The 27,080-nt window shown below is 36.4% G+C and overlaps 3 protein-coding genes across 4 annotated transcripts; 1 reads left to right on the top strand and 2 right to left on the bottom strand.

Moving 5' to 3' along the window:
• Nucleotides 1-842: 842 nt before the first annotated feature.
• HAG1 (histone acetyltransferase of the GNAT family 1) lies at nucleotides 843-11,061 on the top strand. Its single transcript, XM_059576723.2, has 13 exons — nucleotides 843-1,575; nucleotides 1,737-1,801; nucleotides 1,961-2,041; nucleotides 2,527-2,598; nucleotides 3,301-3,469; nucleotides 5,115-5,158; nucleotides 5,349-5,448; nucleotides 6,193-6,261; nucleotides 7,568-7,622; nucleotides 9,413-9,531; nucleotides 9,974-10,067; nucleotides 10,635-10,776; nucleotides 10,859-11,061. The coding sequence occupies exons 1-13, from the start codon at nucleotides 973-975 to the stop codon at nucleotides 10,923-10,925; spliced, it is 1,680 nt and encodes a 559-aa protein (XP_059432706.1). The 5' UTR covers nucleotides 843-972; the 3' UTR covers nucleotides 10,926-11,061.
• Nucleotides 11,062-11,260: 199 nt separating this feature from the next.
• On the bottom strand, nucleotides 11,261-18,444 carry BZIP25 (basic leucine zipper 25). Of its 2 annotated transcripts, none has more exons than XM_059576725.2 (6): nucleotides 18,040-18,444; nucleotides 17,852-17,948; nucleotides 16,018-16,228; nucleotides 13,866-13,941; nucleotides 13,651-13,776; nucleotides 11,261-11,887 (listed from the first exon to the last, which is right to left on the bottom strand). In XM_059576725.2, the coding sequence occupies exons 1-6, from the start codon at nucleotides 18,421-18,423 to the stop codon at nucleotides 11,447-11,449; spliced, it is 1,335 nt and encodes a 444-aa protein (XP_059432708.1). In that variant the 5' UTR covers nucleotides 18,424-18,444; the 3' UTR covers nucleotides 11,261-11,446. The 2 variants fall into 2 exon arrangements, with proteins under 2 accessions (XP_059432708.1, XP_059432709.1); XM_059576726.2 differs by having other exon boundaries at nucleotides 16,018-16,165.
• Nucleotides 18,445-20,531: 2,087 nt separating this feature from the next.
• Nucleotides 20,532-26,867, bottom strand: TSA1 (tryptophan synthase alpha chain). Its single transcript, XM_059576412.2, has 9 exons — nucleotides 26,525-26,867; nucleotides 25,368-25,514; nucleotides 25,234-25,299; nucleotides 24,640-24,748; nucleotides 23,183-23,259; nucleotides 22,730-22,807; nucleotides 21,547-21,624; nucleotides 20,893-20,952; nucleotides 20,532-20,796 (listed from the first exon to the last, which is right to left on the bottom strand). The coding sequence occupies exons 1-9, from the start codon at nucleotides 26,714-26,716 to the stop codon at nucleotides 20,662-20,664; spliced, it is 942 nt and encodes a 313-aa protein (XP_059432395.1). The 5' UTR covers nucleotides 26,717-26,867; the 3' UTR covers nucleotides 20,532-20,661.
• Nucleotides 26,868-27,080: the final 213 nt, after the last annotated feature.

The raw sequence follows: 27,080 nt of genomic DNA, 5'->3' as shown, positions 1-27,080 counted from the left end.
TGGCTCCGTGTAATTGGACCATACGATACAAAGTGATAGGGGTGTACAAATGGAGTAGTTATAACCGTTCAATAATTGTTAACCACTAATCCCATAATTGCTTTATAAGTAGTTATAGAAAACCCTTAATTGCTTAAGGTGAGACAATTAGGGATTTTAGGGATAGAGGTAGGCGGTTAATAATTGTTAACCGCCTACCCTTATATATAATATTTATATTATATATTCAAATTCAATATAATGTTTTGGTGTTTTTGGATTAATTTTAAGTTTGTAATAGTTTAGATTTGTATTTGGAATTCTTAATGTTGGTATTTATTTGGATTTGAAATGTTGGTTTTTTAAGCAAATTACCGTTGCATACTGCAATTCAACAAAGCAAGAAAAAATAGGCTGCAACAAATAAAAGAAGGCCTGGGCCTAGTACATGCATGTTGTATGTATATTATACACAACCTCTAGTCTTTAGGGGTAATGTTGGATCAAATATTTTAACAAGCGTGTATATATATATATATATAACCTTATTATTTAAAATAAGCTAAAAAAAAAAACAAAGAGAGCCCAAAACACTATCAAAAACCTATATATAAAAAGTGATTATTAACGGTTAATAATTAGCGGATAGTGATTATTGGTTTTAATAATCGTCAATTATAAAATAATCGCTAATCGCTAGTTAAAAAAATAACCGCTAATTGTTTAATCAGAGCAATTATTGTTATTAAAATCTAAGAATCGCTTGCTATTAAATAATCCTTGCCATTAATGGTTTTAGCCAAAATCCACTAATGGAAGGTTTTTTACACTCCTACAATTTGATAACAACATTTGTTGTAAACGGCGTCACTTTCTTCCTTGACCGCGCACGACGTCGTCGAAATCACTGGCTCTTCCGTCCTCTCTGCGAATTGAAGCCACAGACGCTTCACCTGCAAAACCTAACTCACCCAAGGTTTTAGCCAAAAGAAAATGGACACGCATTCTTCGCACCTCACCGCACCGAATCGCTCACGTAGCTCGCAGTCACCATCTCCGTCCCACTCGTCCGCCACCTCGTCCATCCACAAGCGAAAGCTCGCGCCCGATGACCACGCGCCCCCATTTCCGCCCTCCTCCTTCTCCGCCGACACTCGCGACGGCGCTTTGACATCCAACGACGACCTCGAGAGCATCTCCGCCCGCGGACGTGGTGCCGACGACTCCGACTCCGAAGAGGACTCCGAGGAAGCTGCTGCAGCCGCCGCTGACGACTCCGACGATGACTCCTCCGCCATGCGCACCTTCACGGCCGCCCGGCTCGACTCTACCACCACTGGAGGCGGCTCCGGGGGCTCGGCGCGCATTACGAAGCTCAAGACGGAGAATCTGAACCCTTCGACTGTGAAGATCGAGAACTCGGAGTGCGGGAAGGACGGTGGGGCCCAGGGCGCCGGTACAGTGGGACCCGGCGCCGCTGCCGCCGGGGGCTCGATGGCGGGGATCGTGGTGAAAGAGGATGCCACGAAGATATTCACGGAGAATATACAGACCAGTGGAGCTTATAGTGCCAGGGAAGAGAGTTTGAAGAGGGAGGTAAAAGGCTCAGAGGCTCTCTCTTTGAATTTATTTGTTTGATAAAATCCAGCAAGGATTGATTGATTGAAACCAAGTCTTCCCGGTGAATTTTTGCTTGTTTGGTTAGAAATGGTATAGAAATGTAGTGAGATTAATATAGCGATGCTGGAATGTTGCAGGAGGAGGCAGGAAGGCTCAAGTTTGTGTGCCATTCAAATGATGATATTGATGAGCATATGGTTTGGTATTCTATTTCTCTTTCCCTCACCATTCATGTTAGAATCTTTCCTTCTATGCATTTTAAACTCAAGTCTTTAGGCGTTAACCAATGCCAAAAAGTACTGGCTCTACCAGTTTCCGGGGTTTTGTAAGAATTATATGTTTTTGGTTTTGGTTTCTCCAGGTTGATAGGATTGAAGAATATTTTTGCAAGGCAATTACCCAACATGCCCAAGGAGTACATTGTCCGTCTTGTTATGGATAGGTAATACAATGAAATTGTTTTAATCAACCAATAACCATGCACAAATGCACACATTCAGAGTCCAAACATGGGTGAATAGAGTGAGGGGAGCTTTGGGGAGTTGGTGTGCCTGGCACCCTACTTCTGAAATGTACTTTGAGATAGACACCATTGTGTGCAGACATATTTGCCTGTTTTATATCATTTATATTTTTCATGTTTTTGACTTTCTACCCAATTCTTATGCTTTTAGACTGCCACTATAGTTGCTATCACCTCGGAAGTCGTTAAAGTTAAAGTAAAAATTTGTATAAGCTAAATATAAATTTCGAATTAAGGTATCCATACATTGCAAGAAATGAACTTAGAAGTTGAAAACTTGCCAACTTCTCTTCTAGTCTGGGATTTATGTTTTTTCCCCCTCAATTTATTGTGATAAATAGTGGTTAATATGTATATATTTTGTTTCTAATTATTTGCATGCTTTTCACGCTTGATTTCTACAGAAGCCATAAATCCGTAATGGTTATCCGGCGTAATCTGGTTGTTGGTGGTATCACATATCGCCCATATGCCAGGTAAGGTTCATGTTAGTGACATCCTTATGTTTATCTGTTTGTTTGTCGTTTCACCTTCAGGTGTCACTTACACATTGAATTTTCTATATAGTCGCTCTATAACCACTTTACATTTGTTGTGTTGTTATTCTTTTTCCGCATAATGCTTAAGCTGAGCTTATGTTTCCATTTTTCTATCAATATGAGCGGTTACTCATTTCAATGAACAAGCGTAGAATTGTGGAGCACTTTATATTGTACATTTTAATTTATGCCTTCCTGTTTCTTTTCCATAGTTATATGTGCTTCCTTCTTCTTTTCTAATTTCAATTCACTCCCTAAAGTTCTCTGTGTTTAATTACCTTGGCTTCCTATGTCTGTCTGCAGTTCAAGGAAGAAATGCATTTATGTTGGAACAACTTTTTGTTGCAATATGGTCATACTTGTCATGTGACAAGTGAATGGTTTGGGCTTGGTATTATGAGGCAATTTTAGATTCTCAGGAGCTTGACTTCTTTGGCTTCAGACCAATCCTAAGTTTACTTTTAATCGATGGATCTGGAATTCCTTTCTTTTTCCTTACCTTTGTGTTCCACTTTGATTTAGTGTGTAGGAGCTAGTAAAAACTCTGCAGTTATTCAACATGATTATTTGTGTTATTGTTTGTTACATGAAACATCTTTTACCCTCTCTAATGAGACTCATTTTCTCTGTAAATCACAGCCAAAGGTTTGGGGAGATAGCTTTTTGTGCAATCACAGCTGATGAACAAGTAAAAGGTTATGGCACCAGGCTGATGAATCATTTAAAACAGCATGCCCGTGACATGGATGGGCTAACCCATTTTCTGACATATGCTGACAATAATGCTGTGGGCTATTTTATCAAACAGGTATCGTTCTCTATTTTTTGTGTGGTTCTCCTAGTGCATCAGGGTTTTTATTGCTTGTTTAACTAACAGTGGCACAACTGTGTTGCTTAATAAAAAATGTTTGGCTGTCTCTAGAGACAGCATTGCATGAGAATCTGCTGCAGAAAGTTTTTTTGTTTGGGTAAAGTAAAATGAGGGAAGTTAAAGAAGTAGAAAGTTTCCTCAATGGTTGTTTTTCAGGTATAAATTTCCATCCAAATACTTGGAGATAGGTCAAGTTAATTTCAAAGGGGTGCTACATTTGCAATAAGATTAGATAGTCCTTCATTATGTCTGTCATTTTGCTGGTTAGTATTGGTTGGATTATTGATGCAAATCGCAGGTCCCCTGGAAGTGCGATCGAGCGCACGTGTACCTGCGATCGAGCGCACTTCCAGACACTTGCGCACCAAGCCCCTGGTTGTGCGATTGATTGCTCCTGTAGTTGCGATCGAGCGCACTCGGGCATATTTGTTCCGCAAATAGACATTAGAGACACTTATCTTAGTTTTAATCTTTTGTTTAAACTAGGTTTCTTTGTTAGTTTGTTATTCTATCTTATCTTTCAGTCTTTCATTTTGAATTAGGTTCTTTGTTAGTCTTCTTTCATAGACTTCTAAACCAACTTTATTTCATTGTTATTTTAGGGCTAGGAGTCTTGGGCTATAAATATATGCTTATAGCCTTTAACAATTCAGTTTATGATTATTATTGAGTTTTGTTAAATAAGAATACTCAAAGTTGAATTTCTTTGTGTTTTTTCCTTAAACCCTAGATAAGCTCTAGTTTTTAAGAAGATTTCTTAGATTTTTGTGATAGTCTCACAATCTTAGGAATATTTATCCCTTCTACTCGCTGTTTTTCTTGTTAACCACAATCCTACGCTGCATCAATTATTCATTTATCTGACTTCATGTTCTCTTAAACTGTTCAATACTACTCCTTTATCATCTTATTTATTATCTTCATAATGGCTCCTTTAGGAGTTTTGGATTCATCCTCGGTGTTAATGTTTTGGCATATTTGTATTTTTTCATATTTCTCTAGGGTTAATTATACTTTTCTATCCAAAACTATCAGGTTGTAATGTTCCCCTCAAACTTCCAACTTGGGCTATTAATCCATAATTTAGAAGAATTATTGCAATTTGATCCTTCCCGTTGAAATTAGTACCAAAAATGAGAAGATGACTGAAACACCCCTTAATACAAATGGTGATATGGCTTTTCTTTTGGCATCTGTGATCTCCCTCTCTCTATCATTTCTTTCTGACCCCTACACCGTCCCCACCTACAAACCGCCGTCCATTACCAGCTCCACAACTCAAAAATAACCCCCATAACCAAATTTAATTGTACAAAATCAGCAGAATTCGCATTTCACTATTATTTTATTGGGTAATTCAGTTATTGTTTTTGTACTAGTTTGGACAGTGAGGGGAACATTACAAGATTTCTTCCAAATTAGGGAGTCAATCGCTCAAATTAAAAGTTTGGTGAGGACATTGATACAAGGGTGATAGTTTGGAATGGTACTCTGTAATTTGCCTATTTTTTATTTATCCTTCTCTTAACTGGATAGGATTTGGTTCTATAGAATGATTTGAATTTTACTTTTTTACCTGTAGGGTTTTACTAAAGAGATCCACTTGGAGAAAGATCGATGGCAAGGGTAGGTTTAATGACATCTCTAGGCTTAAGACTGTCAAGATTATTTTCACTTCTAGGTCCTTTTAGAAGCCTTTAAAAAACCTATTTATTCATTTGACTCCTGTGAAAATCTTCTTCCTATATTCCATTAATCCAGACATTACGATCTATTTGTTTCTAGTCTATTTATGAGAATTTGATTAGCATCCCAGGTATATAAAAGACTATGATGGAGGAATCCTTATGGAGTGCAAAATTGATCAAAAGCTTCCATACACTGATTTATCAACTATGATTCGCCGTCAGAGGCAGGTAAGAAAAATATCTGCTTAGTCACAGATATTTTGGGTTTGCATAATTAAAGTGTATGAGTTGGTTTTTGACATGGTAAGTCATGATAAGAATTCATAGAGAAAAATATATTCTTCCTTTGCTCCAAACTATATTGAGTATTATTTTTTTTCTTTCACTTGAACATTTACCTCATTATCTGCCCCTACAAAATATGTTACTTTTACACTTTCTTTTCTTTTTCCTTTTTTGGCTAAAGACCTTGTGTTGTAAATTTTTGAACTGCGTTTGAGGAGAAAAAATTGCTGAACTACTTCGAAATACCCTCACTTTTATGCAGTTTTTGGAATGTGCTACTGCACCTCCTTTGTCTCAAGCTCCTTTTAGCTCTACTTGGTTCTTCTTCCCTTCCCGTTGAACTGTAGGAATTTTTTGTTTTTTTTTTTTTTTAAGTTTTAACATAGTAAAGTTGCATCATGGGACTACTGTTTAATTTTTGAATATTTCATTCTCAAGTTGGTCAAATATTTTTTCAAACTCGGAATGCAAATTAGAAGGGAAACTTAATCATATGCACCCTCCATCGCCTTACAAGTTTTTTTGAATAATTTATCTCTTAAAAGTTACTAATGTCATCATTGTTTCATATCGAAAGTGTGGCTTCTGAGTTCCTTGCGTCTTTTTTTCTTTCCTTTTTATTATGTGTACTTTCTGATCTCATCATATTGACTCTGACTATAATCTGCATTGTTATTGTTATGATAGGCAATTGATGAAAAAATTAGAGAGCTCTCGAACTGTCACATTGTGTATCCTGGAATTGATTTTCAGAAGGTATATACTATAGTTTCTTGATGTTCTGAGATCTCTAATTAATACATACTATATGCGTGTTATGGTATTCTTGTTTAACGCTATAGATTCCGTGTTGGTAGTTTCGACTGAATTCAGATTGCATGAAATTCTCATAGTAGATCAGACTTTTACATATTTAAGCACCTTCATGTAGTTAGTGCATGATCAAGGTCAAATAGCCATTTTCATGATAAATTTGTATTCATATATCTAAATTCAAACTTTTTTCCTAATGTAGACTTCAAGCTAGTATAAAACCATTTCTCATAAAATTTGTTGGATTCCCTCGATGCGAAAGAAGTTTGAGGTGAAGTCATATTATCAAGTAAGGGTTAATTCGGCTCCGGTGGTTGGTCCTTGGAGGAGTATTTGGAAGAGTAAAGCTCCTCCGAGAGTGGCTTTTTTTGTGTGGACAGTGGTGCTGGGGAAAATATTAACATTGGACAATTTACGTAAAAAAAACATTATAGTGATGGAGTGATGTTGTATGTGCAAGCATAGTGGTGAATCAATTGATCATTTATTATTGCATTGTGAGGTTGCTATAGAGCTATGGAACATGGTTTTTCAGTTGTTTGGTGTTACGTGGGTGATGCCGGGTAGGATGAAGGATTGTTTGGGAAGTTGGAGAGGACAAAGGGGTAATTGTACAGTTCTGTAAATTTGGAGAATGGCTCCTTTATGTGTAATGTGGTGCTTATGGAGAGAAATGAATGCACAGAGTTTTGAGGACTGGGATCTTGGACTTATAGAGTTGAAGAAAAAGGTGATCCAAACACTGTTCTCATGGAGAGTAATGTGGCATTCGTCACAAGCTTCAACGCTTGCGGAATTTCTAGACTTATGTGCTTCATTTTCAGCTTAATAGCTATTGCATATGTGAGCTCTATTGTATACTTCCATTGTACTTGGGTTGCGCCCCTTTGCGCTTTTATATAAATTGATACTACCTATAAAAAATAAAAAAAAAATGAAAACATTTCTCATAAAACTATTGAATGATTCGAAAATTTTCAATTTTGTTTCTAAACTAAATGAATTAGTCACACCTCTTACTTTGATTCTATCTTAAATTAGACACACAGAGAGATAATCTAAAGCATCTAGATGCATGTCAGTGGCAATCTTGAACCACAGACAATATTGGCATACCTCCTTGTTTTTCATTTTTTTTTTTTTTTTTTTTTTTTTCAAGTGTTGTATTGTGCTTCTCTTTATTTCCAAAATTAGTATGTTAACATAATGTATGATGTGTCTAATTGTGATGGAGAACTTATTTGTTCAGAAGGAAGCTGGTATTCCCAAGAAAATCATCAAAGTTGAGGATATCCCTGGATTGAGTAAGTTTTATAATTCCTCCTCATTGGTTAGCATATGCTTCTTTATTGTTTGGTACTTAATGGAAATTCAGTGCACTGGATGGCATTTATAGTTCTGGTGGTTTGATTCATAGCTTAATTATCTACTCTTCACAAGTTCAAATAATCAACATCATGTTTTCCAAGTGAAAGATCGGGTGAAGATCATTTTTGTCTCTCTATGATGAATTTATTTGATTTTATTTTTGAACAGGGCCTCATGAACCTTCCCCTTTTAAGGGGGAACTTTTACTTGGTCAAACAATTGGGATCCCCCTTATCGGTCAAGAATTGATAGGTTTTTAGTCTCTCTGAATGGGAAGCTAAGCCTTGTTTGGCTTGGCACGTTTTTTGTTTTGTTTTCAAATTCATATTTTTTGATTTTGTAAACAGATTTGGTACAAATTCACAAATTCAAAATTTTGCCCAATGTTCTAAAAATCACGTTTCTCTTTGAAAACCAAACAACACATCTGCATCGGTTTCTTAAAAAATCCAAAACAAGAATGAAATTTGGCCCATCCAAACAAGGCAAGTTTCCTGATTTATATTAGAAAAGGTTGCCTAGACTATGCTTAGACCATTTCCCCATTCTCCTTGATTGTGGTGCTATTCAGAGTGGCAAAAGATCTTTTAAGTTTGAGATTATGTGGTTTAAGTACGAAAGCTTTGTGGACAAGATGAGGCAGTAGTGGACTTCTTATCATATTCAAGGATCGTCAAGCTTCATTTTGGCTCATAAACTTAAGGCCTTTAAAGCTGTTTTAAGAGTCTAGAATTATCAGGTGTTTGGTAACGTGGGGACCCATAAAAAACTGTTTTGGATTAGTTATGTGTTCTTGATGGTTTGGAGGAAGAGAGAGCTTTATATGATGAAGAGAAATTGAGGAAAGTCAAGTTATTAGTGATTTGGGAAAAAACTAAATTATTGGGGGGCATAAGTTGGGTTGCTAGTGCCTTATGAAGTGCTATCTTCAGTTGTGTTGGGCTGTCTTGGGTTATGCCTAGACGAGTAGTAGACTTGTTTTCTTGTTGGAGAGGGTTATATGGTAGTCCTTAGAGTGTAGGTGTGTGGAAGATGGTGCCATCATGCCTTTTGTGATATCTTTGGAGGGAAAGAAATGATACAAGTTTTGTGAATTGGGAGAGGATGGTGGTGGAACTTAAGCCTTTTTCCTTCAAGACTCTTTACCTTTGGACAGCTGCATTTGTCTATCCTAATTTGTTAAGTTTTCATGATTTTCTTGATCTTTTTTCTCCTTTTAGCTAGGTGCTTCCCTTGTAAATTTCCTATGTACCTGGATTATATATATATATATAAAGTTTTATGTTAAATGCTCCATGTGGAGGTAGCTCTTTTTCCTTTCCATTTTTACTAGTATACAGATCTGTGTGGATCTATTTATCATATATAGCCCATTAAAGTAAACATTTTCTAAGGTTGGAATGTCATATATTACTTGTATAAAACCTTCCTAATAAATGTTAAATAGGTTGTTGTAATTGTGTTCTTGGCCTTGTTACTATACCAAGGAGATGTGTAATTTGATTCACTTCAAAACATAATTTCTATTTGAATTGAAACCAAATTTTTCTGGTGCATGATCTGCTGTACTTGGTAACATAAATGTGCAAGTAATGGTCTTACTAATTTGACTTTTTGATATGAACTTTACAATTTGTGAGTCTAGATGGTACTTGAGTTTGTGTTTTTGCATTTGTTTCATGAAGTTCCAGTACGTATTGGAAGTTTGCAATCTATTTGATAACAGGGGAGGCTGGGTGGACTCCTGATCAGTGGGGCCATTCACGGTTTAGAACTTTAAGTGCCTCTACAGACAGTGCCACAAATCAAAAACATTTGACTGTATTCATGCGCTCGCTTCTGAAGGCAAGTTTCTAAGATCTTTTTCTTAACTTTTTATTCTTAAACATGTAATACTTTCATTAAAAGAAGAGTTCGTTCATGGAAGCTCTAGAGATTGATTTCAACAGATCTTGCAACTTCCATAAAAATTGATGGTCAGATATTTTTTGGAAATCTTTGAGTCATGTTGAAAAAAAATAAATAAATAAAACAGAAAAACATGGTTGCATAGAAATGGCTTTTATATGGAGTTTTCTCTATGATATGTAGGACCCACGACATCTCAGGCTGACATGTGCGAAGTTGTCTTTTGTGCTTTCAGTATGGATAGAAAAGTTGCCGAACTTCCCATAGAATTCAAAACTGAAAGCACATTTGCACATTGCCAATTTTTTTGAACATCCCATTGTCCGACTATATTTTCCTTGTCATGTGGAATCTTACCCAATAATGTTTTTTTAAGCAGTCGATGCATGACCATGTTGATGCTTGGCCATTCAAGGAACCAGTTGATGCACGAGATGTCCCTGATTATTATGATATCATCAAAGATCCAATGGGTAACAACTATCACATTTATATGCTTTTTCCTTACAAATTGTCATACGTTTTTCCATAGAACTCTTAACACTGTTTTGCTTGCAAACTGTCATACGGTTTTTTGAACATTTCCTTGTTACCTATTTGAAACGAGGGGCACTTCTGGTCCTATGGGTGCCTGAAACAATATTTTCTTCTCCATGCTGCCACATCCTTAGAGTTGATTATATCATGTGAGGTTATAGTTACTACTAGTACTACATTAAAGTTGATATTCATGTGAGGTTATTCTATATGAACCACTTAGAGAGCTGTTTCTAATGTTAAAATGGATAATTAAATGTCTTCAAACTTGTAATGAGGCCAATTGTCCCTTAAAAATTATCCACATTTCACCGAGAAGGGTAATCAAGGTTTTTAAGTTCTTTGATGTAATAGTGGAAATTGATGCCACTGAGTCCTTCCGAAACCAGTTATTCACTGAATAAATAACGTTACCCTAGTATATTAGTTGAAAAATCTATTAAAGAAGTTATCTTGTGCATTTTTGTCAAATTTGTGATGGTTTAGTTTTCAATGTACTGTAGATTTGAAGACGATGTCGAAGAGGGTAGAGTCTGAGCAATATTATGTAACGTTTGAGATGTTTGTGGCGGATGTTAAAAGGATGTTTGCCAATGCAAAAACCTACAACTCTCCCGAGACCATTTATTACAAATGTGCAACCAGGCATAGTGCTCCAATTCCTATGCTCATCTTTCCCATTGTTTTTTAAAACCTCATTATTCTTACTTTGAGAGATATTGTGCAGGTTGGAAAGCCACTTTCAAAGCAAAGTTCAATCAGGTCTCCAATCTGGTCCAAAAAATCAGCAGTGACGAATTCAATATAGGTAGTGTCGATTCTTCCGCTCTGCCTCCTGAGTCCTCTCCCCCATTCATTGTAATCTTTTCGAAGAAGGTGTCTGCTTGGTAGATCATGTCATGGGTAAGGCTGATTGTTATAATTCGGTGATGTTCACGCAAAATATATTGTATTTGTTGTACGAGCCTTAAAGAAATAATGTAACTTGATTGAACATCATTTTCTGATCTATCAACCCTTTTTTTTTTAAAAAAAAAAAATCTTTGCCTTCTTTGGTCAGGTTGATCATCAATGCATTGACCTAGGAAACAGTGGAGGTGATACCACCAATAAGATGGTAGGAATGATGGAAGAAAAACTGTTCCACATTATTATTTAGTTCACGGAAAGGGTGGGCTCTAGAAAACCTAAATCTTGGTAGTAATTACAAAGATGCAGCTGAAATAAATACCCATAAATGAATATGAACTACTTGTTCTGCGGGCAGCCCCCTCAAATCTAAAAATAGTTAAGGAGCACGGGGAGGGTACTATGGTCAATTCTGTTTGTTATTGTTTGGAGCTGTATGAGAAAGTTCAGGGTCCCAACCAGGCATTGTTCCATGCGAAGTAGCATCTGGGGAAATTTGCTTCTGCACTTGTTGCACTCTAGCTCTGCACTGCATCGAAGACATTTCAGCCACTCTGTTTCCCCCAATATCTTTCTGCGGATTTCCAATAAGAGGAATTGGAGGGTTGCTGGGGAAACTGTCGTCCAGTCTCTGACTCTGATGATGAGGAATAGCATTGACAACAGTTGGAACTTGTTGGCGAAAGAAGTGGTTGGATTTTGGTGGAATTGGTAATGCTGCAGCATTTGTAGATGCATTCATCGGGCTGCTTACAAGTGGCATTCCCATGCTAGGTACAGTGGCCATCGCTAGATTCATTGCCGGTAAACCTGTCACTCGCTTAACGGTTTCCTCAGCCATCTTCACCTGGGAAAACATTCAAATGCAATGTTAACCGTATTATCTGCGAGTGCAATATTTGTATAAACAATAATGGCAATTTATGGCAAATCTATCCTATTATATGAAACAAGAATTTCTCTTGGTTTCCTCTACCTTCCAATTCCAACCCCATTTTAAAACTGATTGATACCCAATAAAATAACATCCCTCATAGATCAAACTTTTATAAACAAAGTCGGTAAAAAAAGGTTAAATGGTAAAAATTCATATTCTAAAATAGATCTCCCATATTCCCCCATTTAGCCACCATATACATAGTTCCCTCGAGTACTCAAATATGTCCCAACCATTAATTTTACCCATATACTGATTGAAAAAAAAAAAAAGGGGAATAGAGAATGGGATCTCCACCCCGTGCAGAGCACATGGTGGATTTTCAAATTAGAGGGTAGGGCAATTTTACACATGAGACGCTCATACTACCAACACTCAACATCTTGGGCAAAACTTGTGGTTAGTAACATAAGATACGTGGGTGTCAAAACACGGCAACCTTGATGCAACATGGCAGTTGACATCAAAAGAGAATATTTTAGTATCCGTTTTACGAAAAATGTAATGACACATACATAATGCTAAAAACATCATTTAGGCACATAAACAGATTAACGTGCACTAGAGAACAAATCACACATATCCATGGTGTTATCCAACACAATTAGCGAATTATGCAATCTGCCAACGAGATGCTCCCAGGCAATAATACTATGAAAACAAAACAGAAATATCTTTAACCCTAGAATATAAATGGAGCCCATCTAACACAACCATAAAAAAGGGGCTGCCCTGCTGGAAAGACGAGAAATATATGTAGTCGCCAACTTTTTTCTTTTAACCACCCTGAGGCATGAATCAGAACCATTTCTACATTTTGGCCCTCACCTAACTGGCTTATCCAGTAACTTTAACCAACTTGGAGGAGAAGTTTGTGATTACGAGCACAAAGGAAATTGAGATGAACACAAGAAAATTGTGTTCTTAACTGAAAAAATTGCACCATGAAGAGTTATCAATTAGATTAATTTTGTAGATAGCGATAAAGATTCATATGCACACACATTCAGCTGTGGAGTATATCGACACACTTCGGTGAGGAGAATACACGTAGCATGCTAAAACTGCAACATTTTTCCATTTTGCAGATCACCAATTTAATCTTTTTACTCATCAATATGAGGTTTTTTATTTTCTTAATCTTTCATCTATACCGTATGATAAGTGTCAAGCATGGTCCAACTACTTAACTCAAAGGACCAACAAACTGTACAATTTTCACAAGGAAACAAATGACCATGCGAACTACCCTGAAATGTAAATCATCATGCTGATTATTGCAGAGCATATGAGAGTCCATTTAATTTGTCATGAGGATTTAGGATGAACCTGTGTCATTGTGTCCAGGATCAGAATTAAGACCACGAAAATGATGTTGTTCCAAGTTGATACAAAAGTAAAATAGATGCTTTCCCTTAAGCTACAGAAGAAATTGCGTACACATTCAATCTCCACAGGATGCTCAAACATGCAGATAATATTTTAAAAACTATACATGGATCTGATGTTCTTAAACTTATGGTCATACAATAATGTAATCTCTTTTATACTCATTTGAAACTAGAACTAAAAAAAAAAAAAAGTCACTTTCAACAAGAACAAGATATAAACTGACCCTAAGAGATATGCGAGCAGCAAAACAATTGCACAATTAGAAGATAATAGTGGTTTACCTTTGCTCTCAAAGTCTCAATATCAGCTTTTAAAATTCTGTTGTCAACACCAGAACCTTCGTACTTTTGATTCACCTCAGTAAGACGCTTCAACAATGTAGAGTGTTCAACCCTAAGATGACCAACCTGTATGAAACCACATAATCTTAAAGAGATAAATACAAAAGGAAAATGATGAAGAAAGTATTAGTGTTAAGAAAAAAATAAACCAATACCTGTGTCTCAAGTTCATTCATATGTGCTTGTTTTCTTCTTCTAGAGCGTCTAGCTGATTCTCGGTTCGAACGCATCCTGATCCAACCATCAAAGTGTCAATTGAAATACTGCTATATTTTTTCTAACAAATTAAAAAATAAATAAATAAAAAAAATCTTCTTTTGGAAAGCATCAAATAAGACACAACCCAAGTACATAGGTCATATAAAAAAGGAGTCACCCCAAAGAAAAAGAAAGCACAAATAATTACAAACCAAAAGAGTCATGAATTATGAAGCAAAACCCATTTGAAGAAAACATTTAGATAATCTAATGTGATCTCTCTCATTGGCTTCTTTGTACCTACAAAAGCCCTTCTAAATGTACCAAGAGGGTAATATTAGCTAGGAATGAAGAGATCTTTTCTTTCTTTCTTTTTTTTTTCCTTTCTTTCTTTCTTTTTGGATAAATAGAAATGACACTTTTGGGGGATGCAGCATCAGAAACGGAGGATTATCTGACACCATTGTTGCCCTTCCTAAGGACCATTTAGGTGATGAGGATCTCTCTGTTTCTTCTGGGCAATGGTGTTGAAAGGAAGGGGGGAGTTTCGTTAGGTTTGAATATTTCTTCTCTGACTTCACTGTCAGAGCAATTCAGGGGGTTGGTCTTGGTGTGGCTGAGTTGTGGCGGGCTAATAAGGGCAAAGGAATTGGGTTGGATGGATTCCAGGGAGGATATTGCCAATCTGCTGGGAGCTAAAGATTCCGTTGCATTGGCTGGGCAAGTTGGGAGTTACGTGGACAGTAATGGTAGGCCTTGTTCGGATTATGCCCCCAGGAGGGAACCCTTTGTGTGTGAGCCTCTGGTATGCTGTGCCCCTGAAGAGTTAGTCAATCCTGAGTGTTCTGGGTCATCAGCTTCAAGCCAGTCTTGCAGAAGGTGGATGATTTTTGTCACTGTGTTGGTTTATCTTGTGATGGGTTTAAAGGGGATCTAATGCAGCTACTACCAGCCATTGAAGCGAGTCATAACCAGGGAGAGTGGGTTTCCAACTCCAAATCAGCCATCGTAGGAAAAAGAGAGTTAAAAAGACTGTCTTGTTCGATTAACTATGATTCGACAGGTGGTAGCTCTAGCAGAAGCAGGGTAAAGAGGAGGGGTATCTCAGTCGTCCTATGAAGCCAAAGTTATAATCCTGGAATGTTGAGGTTTATTCTCACTTTCCTCGTGAAAGATTGGGCAAAGCCCGCTTCGACCCAGCTATGGTGGTGCTTAAGGACTTCATTTTTGAGCAGGGCATAATGGATATTCTCCCAGTAAGTAGGAGGTTCCTTCCTTTACGTGGTCAAATAATAGAGACCCACCCTCTCAGTCTAGAATTAATAGATTCTTTATCTCCCCTAATTTGGAAGCCCAATTTCCTTATTTGACTCAGAAGAGGTTGCCTAGACTATGCTCGGATCATTTCCCTATCCTTTTTGATTGCGAAGGTGTTCATGGAGGTAGAAAGTATTTTAAGTTCGAGAACATGTGGTTAAAATCAGAGGGTTTCATTGACAGGGTGAAACAGTGGTGGATCTCTTGTCTTTTTCAGGGTTCTTTGAGTTTCATTTTGGCTCGCAAAGTTAAGGCTTTGAAAGTTGATTTAAGAGTATTTGGCAACATAGAGAAAAAGAAAAAACTTCTTTTGGACGATTTATGGGTTCTCGAGGGTTTGGAAGAGGGAGAATTTTAAGTGAGAAGGCGAATTTGAGGAAAGGGATTATTGATTTGGAGATGATAACTCTCTTGGAAGAGGTGAGTTGAAGGCAAAAATCGATGGTGTTGTGGTTAAAAGAGGATGACAAATGCACAAAGTTCTTCCATCAAGTGGCCAACTTGAATAGGACGAATAATTCCATTGAACAGTTGGTGGCTAATGATACAGTCTCTCCAGATCAGTCTAAGATAAGAGACCACATTGTGCAATTCTATGATAACTTCTTATGGTCTCTCATTCCAGATCAAGTGATCACTCATATGACTATTAGTTACAACAAAATAGGGAAGAAAATGAAAAATTCGAGCGCATAAACACAATAAAATAAAAAACAAAGGTACCTAAAACTTTTAAGAACCATGTGAAACCAAAACAGGATATAAGTAACTAAAGAAACAATTTGCAGTTACCTCCTAGCACGTTTTTCATCAGAAGGACCCATGTTATCGGTGGTTTCCATGTCTCCCTCAAGGTCATCATCATCTGAATCCTCTCTTGATGATCCGCTAGTTGATTGTCTAACTTGTACTCCTGATTTTACCTGCAAAGTTGGTAATGCTGGAATGCCAAGTGGTCCACCATCAGCCTGACTTTGTGCCATAGAGAAATTATGGCCAGTACCTACAGTGTTTATAATTCAAATTTGACATTGCATGTCACCCATACACACCACCCATGCACGCATGAGTGCACACAAAACACATAGGGGATGCTAAGAAGTGGAAAAGGCAGTTTAGGTTAATGTTCATGATGCCATGCAACATCCATTGAACTTACAGACTATGAAAAATGAAGGGCAAAGAAAGCAGAGATACTAAGTGACCAATAACATCTCATCTGAATTGTTCATAGCTGAGATAGAAATGATCACACAATGTTGCAATCACTAGGAACTATGATAGAAACAAAATTAAGTATTGATGTATGCCGACTTAGTTAATGCAAAAGATTTTAACAATTATTTGAGCAAGTATTCAGCTCAACAGAGCCTAAATTTTCAACGTAATGTACTCTAGCTAAATTTAGTTTCTAAATGTGGGTATTGGCCTCTAGTATGCCAGTGACCCATTACCAAAACACAATCAGCCATCCGTCTCTTAAAAGAAAGAAAGAAAGAAAAGAATGATAATGAAAGTGAATAGCATGTAATCCATTTTTCTATAACCATATAGCTCTAGCTCAAATGACACTTTCTTCTCCCATAAAAACAAGGTAGAAGATGAGGTTGTGGGATCAAAATCCACTATATATGTAGTTTACCAATAATAACAATAATCTAATCTAATATATAAAAGCAGAAACCAAGAGAAAGGAAATCATAGAACGCTAAAATTTTGACAATTGTCGTAGCCAAAATTGTGACAAATGGCATGAGTTTGGATATACAAATATAAGAAAAATATTTCACCAATGCAACGAAATGGCAGATGCACTACAATTAAAGCAACTTCAGGACAGGAAAGGCAAGCTATAGCCGAGATTGTGAAATAGTTCTTACAGGTTGATATATATATATATATATATATATATATATATATATATATATATATATATATTTCAATTTGTACTCTACATGCATATATTTTCTTTGATAAAATTTGCAACTTCAGGACTAAGATAATGATTGTTTTTTTTTTTTTGGATTTTTAGTGGGCTAATGGAAGATTATGTTTTTGTTGGACTTTTGACTTTTGTATTTTGTAGTGTTAATTTGGATTAGCATTATTCATACTTTGTGCCTTTTGTTGCAGTTTAATGAAAAAAATTATAGTGTTATGGTTTTTTTTTTTTTTTTTTTTTTGATAAGTTGTAGTGTTATGGTTTATTAGCAATTATTGTTATTATATTCCAAGTGTCTTTATCTTGCTCAGCATAAACACATGTATCCGATATGTTTTATATGACTATATCACAATTATATAGTTTTGCATATAGCAATTGTTTTGAAACGACAATATACTCCATGTTACAACAATTAATATTGTTTTTCGCTTTCTTAAAACTTCCCTTTGGCTTGAATAAAGTTTGGAAGCCATATAATTAGTTAGTTTCGTGTTCACTAATTATACGAATGATAAAATTGATCTCAACTATTGTGGTAGTTTTTTGTTTATCAAATTATTGATTCTCAAATATAATAGTTAAGAAATAAAACTACCACTGGATTTATCCACCATAGCAAAACAAAAAATTACTTTCAGACAAAATTAGGAAGCAAAATCCATAATTTGATAAACAAAAAACCTTTATCCTGAGCTTGAGATCCCAACTGCGATGGCTTTGACCCCTGCGATTGACTCTCTGCTACATTACCATTCTCTTCAGTGCTTGAACATGATCCCTGCAAACACAATTTCCAAAACGCAATCAATTTTTTTTCTTTTAAACAAAAAAAAAATAGATTTCATATATATATATATTTAGAGAGAGACCCGTTGAGCAACGACGGCGCAAGCCATATGGAGCTTGCTCTTAAGGAGGGCGCGGTACTCCTCGGGATCAGCCGGAGCCGTCGGATACGGATGATTCAACCGCTGCTGACGATAATAATTGTGCTTATCATTATCCAGGACCTCCACCTCGTCGGTGGTGGCCGAGGAATCGGCGATCGTCGACGGGGGCACAGAAATCGCCGTCGCAGGCGGGAAGTTCTCCTCGATGTATTGCTGCAGGAACCACTCCGAGTCGCTCCGATTCATCGCCGTGGTGGTCGAACCCGACGACGACCACAACGGATCGCCCATTTCCTCGACAGAGAACACTGTGTTCATCGGTCCGTACCAATTTTCACGCTTTTTGTCTGTTTCTTTTTTCATTTATGATTCGCTCGCTTTGTCTCTGTTTCTCAGCTGCCTTTTGTATGGCGGTATGGATCTCCTACATTTTCTTATTTATATGGACTCCATCCATAAGCTATCATCAACCTTTCTTTATATATTTAACGCTCAGGATTATGCCACACCATCAATCTTACATCTTATTTTCTTTCAGATTTCTGCCACATCATCGATCTATGATTTTCTTTTCTAAATCCTCATCAAATTGTGTTTATCACAGGTGTTTTGATCCCATTGGTTTGTTGGAGCAGGGTCCACCTAGGTAGGTCCGTTGGGGAAAGCATGATCTTTTAGATTCTTTTTGAGCTGTCTCAACAGCGTGGACCAGTTGGGAACTTGGGTATTGGACAGTTGTGAATTACACGTCAATGGACTGTAATCGAGTCCCTTCAATGTTAATTTTCCTGGTAGTTTAGTACCAGGAAAATTTTGGAGATTGACATTGACACGCAACACTAATCTCCTTTTAGTGTGATTTGCTTATGTGTTCGATTTGATTGGTAGGCACAAAGGACCTGGTTTTCGCCAAGTCCTTATAAAAGTTATCCTCCTCCATTTAACATTTGGGTTACTGATTTTGGTAATGAGAAAGTCAGTAAATTGTTTTAGTATTTATTGTCTAATTTATAAATCATTGTGATTTACAGTCTACATATAATTACAAACTAGTGTAACACATTATGTTAATTATTTAAAAATAATTATAAGAAAAGTTTACTAGGGGTCAAAATAAGTCGTTGTATTGTGTCACTCTATATACCCTTATTTTGTCTTTGAAAAATTTCAAATCTAATTGAAGTTTATGTTTTAGTGTCCACTCAGCTATTCTTATGAGTACCATTCTTAACTGACATCGTGGTCCAGCTTCTCTTTAGCTACTATGATCCAACATTCTTTAGTGTTTGTTCCCTTATTGTAAAGCATCATTTCGTGTGCTACAATTGTTGTACATAAGTAGTTTTGTTTATGGAACATTACCTTTGCAAATCGCCATTTGTGGTCACTGTAGTTCGACAAATGGGTTAAATCATTTAGTTGACCTATTCCCAATAATTTTAAGTTTTATTGCATTGATTTTGAATTGTGTTGGGGCTTTTGTTTGAATTGTCCCCCCTATGTTTTTATTTCTTATACTTATATTGTAATCTCCAATTTTTCCTTACCTAAATTGAATAGTCTAAAGAAAAAGCTGTAGTATCCTGAGCATTTTCCTCTTGGTATTATGAAAGAGTTTGGTTGCGATAAATTTCTCTTGTGAACTCCCAATACATTGTTTTGCTGGTAACATGTAATTTAGAATTTTGGCGGTTCTCTCTTTTTTAATTTTTTAATGAGTGCTCAAACCTTCACCCTGAAGTAAACAACAAGATACATATCAATGGAGTGATCCCAAAATACTGATGGGATGCTGCCCATTTTGCTAGCATCTTATATATATATAAGAAAGATGAGAGTTTGCAGGTACTTGCCAATTAGGTATTGAGTCCAATTACCCATCTAGATTCATTTCATTCTCTCAAGAAAGGGATCTAGTATTAGATCCAAGATCCAGTATTAAAACTTTCAAACTCTCATCTTTCTTATATATATATATATATATATATATATATATATATATATATATATATGAGAGTTTGAAGGTTTTAATACTGGATCTTGGATCTAATACTAGATCCCTTTCTTGAGAGAATGAAATGAATCTAGATGGGTAATTGGACTCAATACCTAATTGGCAAGTACATTTATTGTGGGAGCATTAGTAAGCCAGTTCAAAGAGTTATGCTACTTCCCAGAAAGCTCTGCAACTCTTTTCTCTATGTCACTTATTGTCACATAGAAGTCTCAGGCACAGGTGCTTTGTGCAGAAGCTGGGTTCTTCACTATTATGGATGCAGTTCTACAGCATAACCCCAAAATTAAACACTACGAATTTATGATTGATCTTCTAGGCCAAGTAAGTTTCCTAACAGAAGCATACTATCTTTGGTAGAATCTTCTGAACCGGGCCCAAGTGAGGTTGTCTTCATGCATGCAGAACCCCATTCAAAAATTCAGTAAAAAAAGGGGGGCGGGGTCGGGGGTTTAAGAGCATGAAAATCTATTTATTGCATGACAATCATGTCACAATGTTGAACAACTATGTATTCTTATTTTCTAATGCATATCAAAGTTGGCATCAAAAGTTACAAGCTTGATTTTATCCAATCAAAATTGTGCTCAATCAAGTGCAGCTTTAAGGGATTTGGTGAAAGTTTCTAGTTCCTTCAAACCTTCCTCAGGGGATTTCGCTTCAGCCAGCACCTTCACCATGGCACTCCCAACAATCACGCCATCAGCTCCCCATCCCGCTACCTGCAATAGAATTTACAATTGACCAATACATGCATAAATGGCAGGAAGCATACCAGTCTGTACAAGCACTCAAAAATGTATATGTTGAAAACAAACCTGTTTCACATGCTCAGGATTCGATATGCCAAAGCCAACTGCTACAGGCTTGGCTGTTGCCTGCCATATAAAATTGCATGAAGGTCATGTACAGAAATTACTCATCATCAACCTAAGGCTTTTAGTTAAAGGGTTATCATGCTAATTGCAGATGGTTGTCTCAGGTCACTACCCAAAAAAAGAGTTCAGACATGCTTCATATCAATGGTATTTGGTACACCTCAGGTCCCCAAGCATCTCAACAGATGGCAGAGTTATACTTGGATGATATTTACATTCTGAAGTACATTGATTACATGGTATTAATGTCCTTAGATGTAATTAATGACCAGTCAGGTAAAGCTATATGAGAAGACAACTCATTTGAAGTGGAACTCTAGAATGTGTCCCAATTTGTCCAAGTCAAAAAGGTTTTTGAAATTAACTTATTAAAATGACCTACTACCGATACACCCAGCACAACTAGATTTCAGACGTATATTTCTTGCATATATTCCATCTGAAGGCATATAGCTGATCCCCTCCACCAGTTGCAATGATTCATTTTTCAAAAAAAAATATATATATATTCTTCGGGCAGGACTTGAACCTCATTCAAATGCGGAAATGAGAGTTCTATATATCAAATGTTGAAATAGGATTAAGAAGACAAACCTCTTTAATTTCCTGAAGAAGAGTTTGAACACGATTACTCACGGATGCACGGGCACCAGTGACCCCAACCGAGCTTACCTATAATTCAAATTAATCAACAGTTAACTCTTATATGCAGCGTAAATTTTCACCTCAAAATGAAATGAGAAAGTAAAACAATTTATTTTCCTCCCACTGTCCTAAAACGATTGATGCAAGAACTAAGATAACTTCTTCAAATATAAGAAAGTATGCATTGCTTTCATGAAAGAACAAGAAGAAATTAAGTTCTTGGTTTGGATATATATAGTGAAAAATACATGAACACACAAAATTCATTGCACAATAATATAATGCAAAGTTAAACTACGTAAGTTAGAAATTTTCTAATGACGCATGTATCCACTTTCTTAAATAATAAAGATGAATTACACTAGCACTGCTAAGAGCTACTCAAGAGTCAGGAAAACAGACCTACGAAGATTCTAAAATATCTAGAACAGATGATTTAGTTTCTGTGTCTCCTTGAAGTTTGACAGAGGCCAAAATCAAGAAGGGGAATGTCTAACATAATAAATCTGTAGCACTATAACTTTACAAGTTTGTAGGCTATTATTTTGATGCATCTCAAAAACAAGGGAAGTATACCAAGCCAGCAAAAGCAATACCCCACCAAGAATAGAGGTGGGGACTTCCACTTTTGAAAATGCAAATTCATTGTAAACAAAATGCGATCTCTCTGGCATAAACAGACACTGCTGAGAGAAAATTCTAAATATGTAACTTGAATCTAATTACCCACAGTGCAAGAATAGCAAAGATGCCAATAACTTCATTGTTTGCAGTACATTGGAAAAACAATTCCAGCAGAATGGGATAAATCAAACCAAACATGAAAATTTGTAATAACAGCATCTTTTTCGGTGATAATGCAAACAGAAAATTAAAAAATAGTTAAAACATATGTCCAATTTAGAGGCATACTTTTGGCTGGCACATCCAAGGAGCAAATCAATTAAATGGAAAAAAGAAAGAAAGAAAGAAAGAAACAGGGTGAGGAGCATCAACTATATAAAATGATCTTACGAGGTACACAAATCCTTCTGCAGGCACATCCAAGGAGCAAATCAATTAAATGGAAAAAAAAAAAGAAAAAAAAGAAAGAAACAGGGTGAGGAACATCAACTATAGAAAATGATCTTACGAGGTACACAAATCCTTCTGCAGCTTCAACAATTGCTCTCATTCGATCCGTTGGAGTAGTGGGTGTCGTGAGCAGTACCTTATCCACACCATTAGACATATCCATTAACAAGCTATCAACAACATAAATAATTTTAAGAAGGAATTGCATAGCTAGTCTGAAGGAAAAAAAAAATTAACAATTTAGCAAATGAGGCATAGTTAACAAGCTATAGCTCAAATGGCACTTTGTTACTTGTAAATATATGATAGAACATGAGGTTGTGGGTTCAAAATCCATTTGGCGCATGGGTAAGTTACTAATAAAAAAGAAAAACAATTTTGTACATGAGGTCAACAAAAACTAATGACTTGGAATTTTAAGACACAGATTATTCAACCCACGTTTAGCCTTAAGAAATCCAGAATCAAGAAACAGGGGAAAAGAATATATGAGACTGAGAGGTAGACATACCAATTCAATCCCATTCTTTTTTGCTTCCTTCCTCAGAATTTCAGTTTCCTCTAGAGGAACATCTGGGACCACAAGCCCTGCAAGCAAATGCACAATGGCGGGTTTTTATACAACACATCCGGATTCACAAAGGAAATAAGATGGGGGGCAAGAAAATTTGAGGGGGAAGAAGAAATCGAGGCATAAAAAAATGCGTTGACTTATAGGCATTTTCCCTATTTACTTCGGTTTGATAAAGGTATCAAGACATAGCATGCTGAGTGCATGGGCTGTTTTTCTTACACTAACTCAAAAAATTGTGATCATTATCTTATAACCAATTGTTCCTACGAAACAAATTCAAGTAGTAGAACCTATTCAGGTGAAGCCTATGATAACTATTCTTAGAAGAAATGAAGATCAATATATTCAATTAGTGGTTAACAACCCAATTTTGGGTCAGTATGTTCTAAAAATATCTGAGTATAACTCTAACTGAAAGTAGAACATTTCGGGAGTTCAAATTGTAAAGATGGAGGAAATGCCTAAAGGTTTTCCTTTGGGTTATTTGAGAGTTATCCAACTCGAGTTATGAGAATGAGGAATACAATTTTTTTTTTTTTTTGGAATGACAATTGGTGTCTTTATGTTCTTGTCATTCCTATTGGTTCCAGCCTGATTATCCCTAAACCCAATGTAAATTTTTCTATTTTAACTTGCTCTCCTATCGTGATTGAATGAGAATGATTGACTTGAGGGGGTATGGATGGCTGTATTTCTTGGAGCGAACTCTAGGTGAATCAGACCCTTTCGCTATTGTTCTTGAGAATTGACCGGTACTTTTAGTAATTCTTACAAAATACATACAAAGCACATAAGTACTGAGAAAAGAAACTATTATGAGTTAGAAATTTACGTCAAAGCATAGAAATATATGATTGTCCCAACACAGATGGATGCTCTTACACGCACACATTGAGATAGATGATCTCAAAAGGAATATGAACTACAAATCCTGACATGAGTTATTACACAATTCCCTAAGCTGGTCTTGCTCAAGAGACGTTAAGAAAAACATGAAGCATAGAAATAAGGAGTAAGCCTCATTAGCCCGACAATTGAATTTCACTCTTGTGAGGAATTCCAATTTGGTGTCATCTTTTGAATCAACCAAAGCTTAGCAGCTAAAAGCCAAAGGTGACGGTTGTAACCAAAATCATTCAAATTTATCAGCAAAATTTTTTCATAAGTTGTAATATGCTATCTTATTCAAGGACATCGATCGGTTTTTCACTGAAGTTATAGTAGAGAGGAAGTCTGGATAAGCAGCACCCAAATGGTCAGGATTGACTCTATGGAGTTGTCTCTAGAATCAATTTATAGTAGGGGCACAAGTGCGTCATACGCTAGCATTTGGGTAAATGAAAAGGCATTGTGAAAAAAAAAAACTCAAAGTTTCAGCAAAGCATAAATTATACCTTGTACTCCAACGTCTTTTATGGTGATCATGAACTTCTCAACACCACGCTTGAGAATTGGGTTGTAATACGAAAATAATGCAATTGGACAAGATAATTGGGGAACCACCTGTCAAGACAATGATGGAAACATGATGAGAACACTTATTTTTTTTCTTTGAATTCACAATATGATAAAATTAGGAAAAGAAGCAGCCACTAAGAGCGTTTACCTACATGCGTGTACTATTATAGAGCACCACTTGAAAGAAAAAAGAAAAAAGAAAAATCAAGAAAGAGTATACCAGTGTCGTCACAAGAAACATGTAAATTTGGGTTTGGGATGGCAATACATTTTTATAGTAATATATGCATAGTAGAGATGGGTGAAGGTACATAGCTCATCCATCTCCTAGAAAGCTTCTGAATATTGAGTTTTTACAAATAAGAAAGTTGGTATGCCCTAAGTCGCCAGACAAATGCCTGAGATTTGGTTGTTTTGCCTAATATAACGCACTCACACAAAGAAAAACTACAAGAACGAAATAGAGCCCATCGTTGTATCTAGATCAGATGCTGACAGAAAGATGGCATAGCATTGCATAATGGTCCTACCTCCTTCAGCATTGAAAGAATCGCATTGAAATTGGTCCCTCTTGCCAAGGAACGTGTAGCTGCAGCCTGAAAAAAACAGATCAATAAGAGAAGTGGACACATAAATTAAAGAACAAAAGATACAACTATAAGACCTGGATAACTGGACCATCTGCCAAAGGATCAGAGTACGGCACACCCAGCTCAATTATGTCTGAGCCACAGGAGTCAAGCACCTTCAATGCTTCTGCTGTGGTTGAAAGGTCAGGATCACCAGCAGTGATGTATGGAATTAATGCCACCTTCACACATGAACAAGCTCATTAGAAAAAATTAATAAATAGAGAATCTTGTATGTTGAACACCTGATAATAGCTGACCCAAATGATATGTAAGTGAAATTATTAGCATTCAGGAATCAGAGAAATAATTGCATCTGATTTCACAATTCAGGTAGCTGTCAAAATTTGCAGTCAGGAAGCTTAGCATACAAGATATTGCAGGATAATTTAAAAATAGAAATCATTTACTGCCGAGAAATTTAGGAATGCTTCAAATGATGGCATGGAACTTGAATAAGGATGTTTTTCCTAATTCAATCTGAGGTGTAAGCCCTAAAAGTTCCATCTTCTTTTGTTCGTTATGAAAAACATAGAAAAATCAAGTCGGTTGCAAGCCTGCAACTTTTCTTTCCTATTTATTTTTTATTGGTAATTTAGACACACACCCAGTGGGTCTTAAAACCAGGACCTTATTTTCCACCCAATTTTAAGAGGGGAGGAGGTGCCTTTTGAGTAGCCATTTGAGCTATAGCTCATTGACCAGTAGCAAGACTGCAGCTTCTGACCTAAAACATAAAATTATCCACCAGAAACTGCCAGAAGACTTTACAAAATCCCAGTTCATGAACCGGATAATCATTTTACTTACTGAAAAGCATTATAGAGTGAATAACTCGCAAAGATAAATGCATGTGCCCCGTGCTCTATAACTAATGTTGGGCAACTAAAAACTCATAGAATTGAAGGTTTTACACTAAACCCAAAAATTCTTAAGAGAAGCACGAAACATTTGCTAAAGATCTTAAGATTGAGTGAGTAAAATCACCCTATAAGTAGGATTTTCGAGCTTGCCGAAGGCCGCATTGTGATGCAACAAGCTCTTCTATGATACATATAATAAACAAAATGCCAACAACCCATTTGAAACAGAGAGTAACCCATGAAAAAATTGAGAAGGAAATTGAAACGTAATAGACAAATCAGAAAGTGAAAGATGTGGAAATGAGATAAAAATGAAATGGCTTCCATACTTTTCCTTGGTTTTTCAACCTTGTGAAAGTCTCAGATAGCCCAACGGTTGGGGCAGTGCTGAGGGCAGCCATTGGAGTGAATCTTCTTACTGGGACTGCTAATCTCTGAGAGGGAAAGCGGAGAAAAGAATGGGCTTCAGTGTTCTTCTTCAATAGAAAGGTGGGGGTTGGTGACTTGAAAGCAATTGCCATGGAACAAGGGTTTTGGGAGTATGAATGAATATTCGTATGGGTTTAAGCACTCAGAATGGGATTTTCACAAGTACAACGATGGGTTTACTTTATAATCGTACCTGGTGATGTGATGGGCTCTTCATGGGGTTGGTCCTATAGTATCTGGGCCTTCAATTTTGTAATCAATTTGCGTATCTTTTCTTGGTTTTTTGTTTCCTTATTTTGCAGAGGACAACTACGATTGGTGTCCTTTTTACCTATTCATGTAATTTACCAAATTTACTTTGGGAAAATAATAATAATAATAATAATTGTTGGGTGTCCTTTATTTTTTTTAAAGAGTTTGGTTTACCTCTGGTAAAAAAATTATTTGAGATTTTTA

Source organism: Corylus avellana, chromosome 11, assembly GCF_965113065.1.
Source record: "Corylus avellana chromosome 11, dhCorAvel1.hap1.2, whole genome shotgun sequence".
Lineage (NCBI taxonomy): Eukaryota > Viridiplantae > Streptophyta > Magnoliopsida > Fagales > Betulaceae > Corylus > Corylus avellana.
The sequence above is the reverse complement of the archived record's forward strand: the minus strand, read 5'-3'. Positions and strand labels throughout refer to the sequence as shown.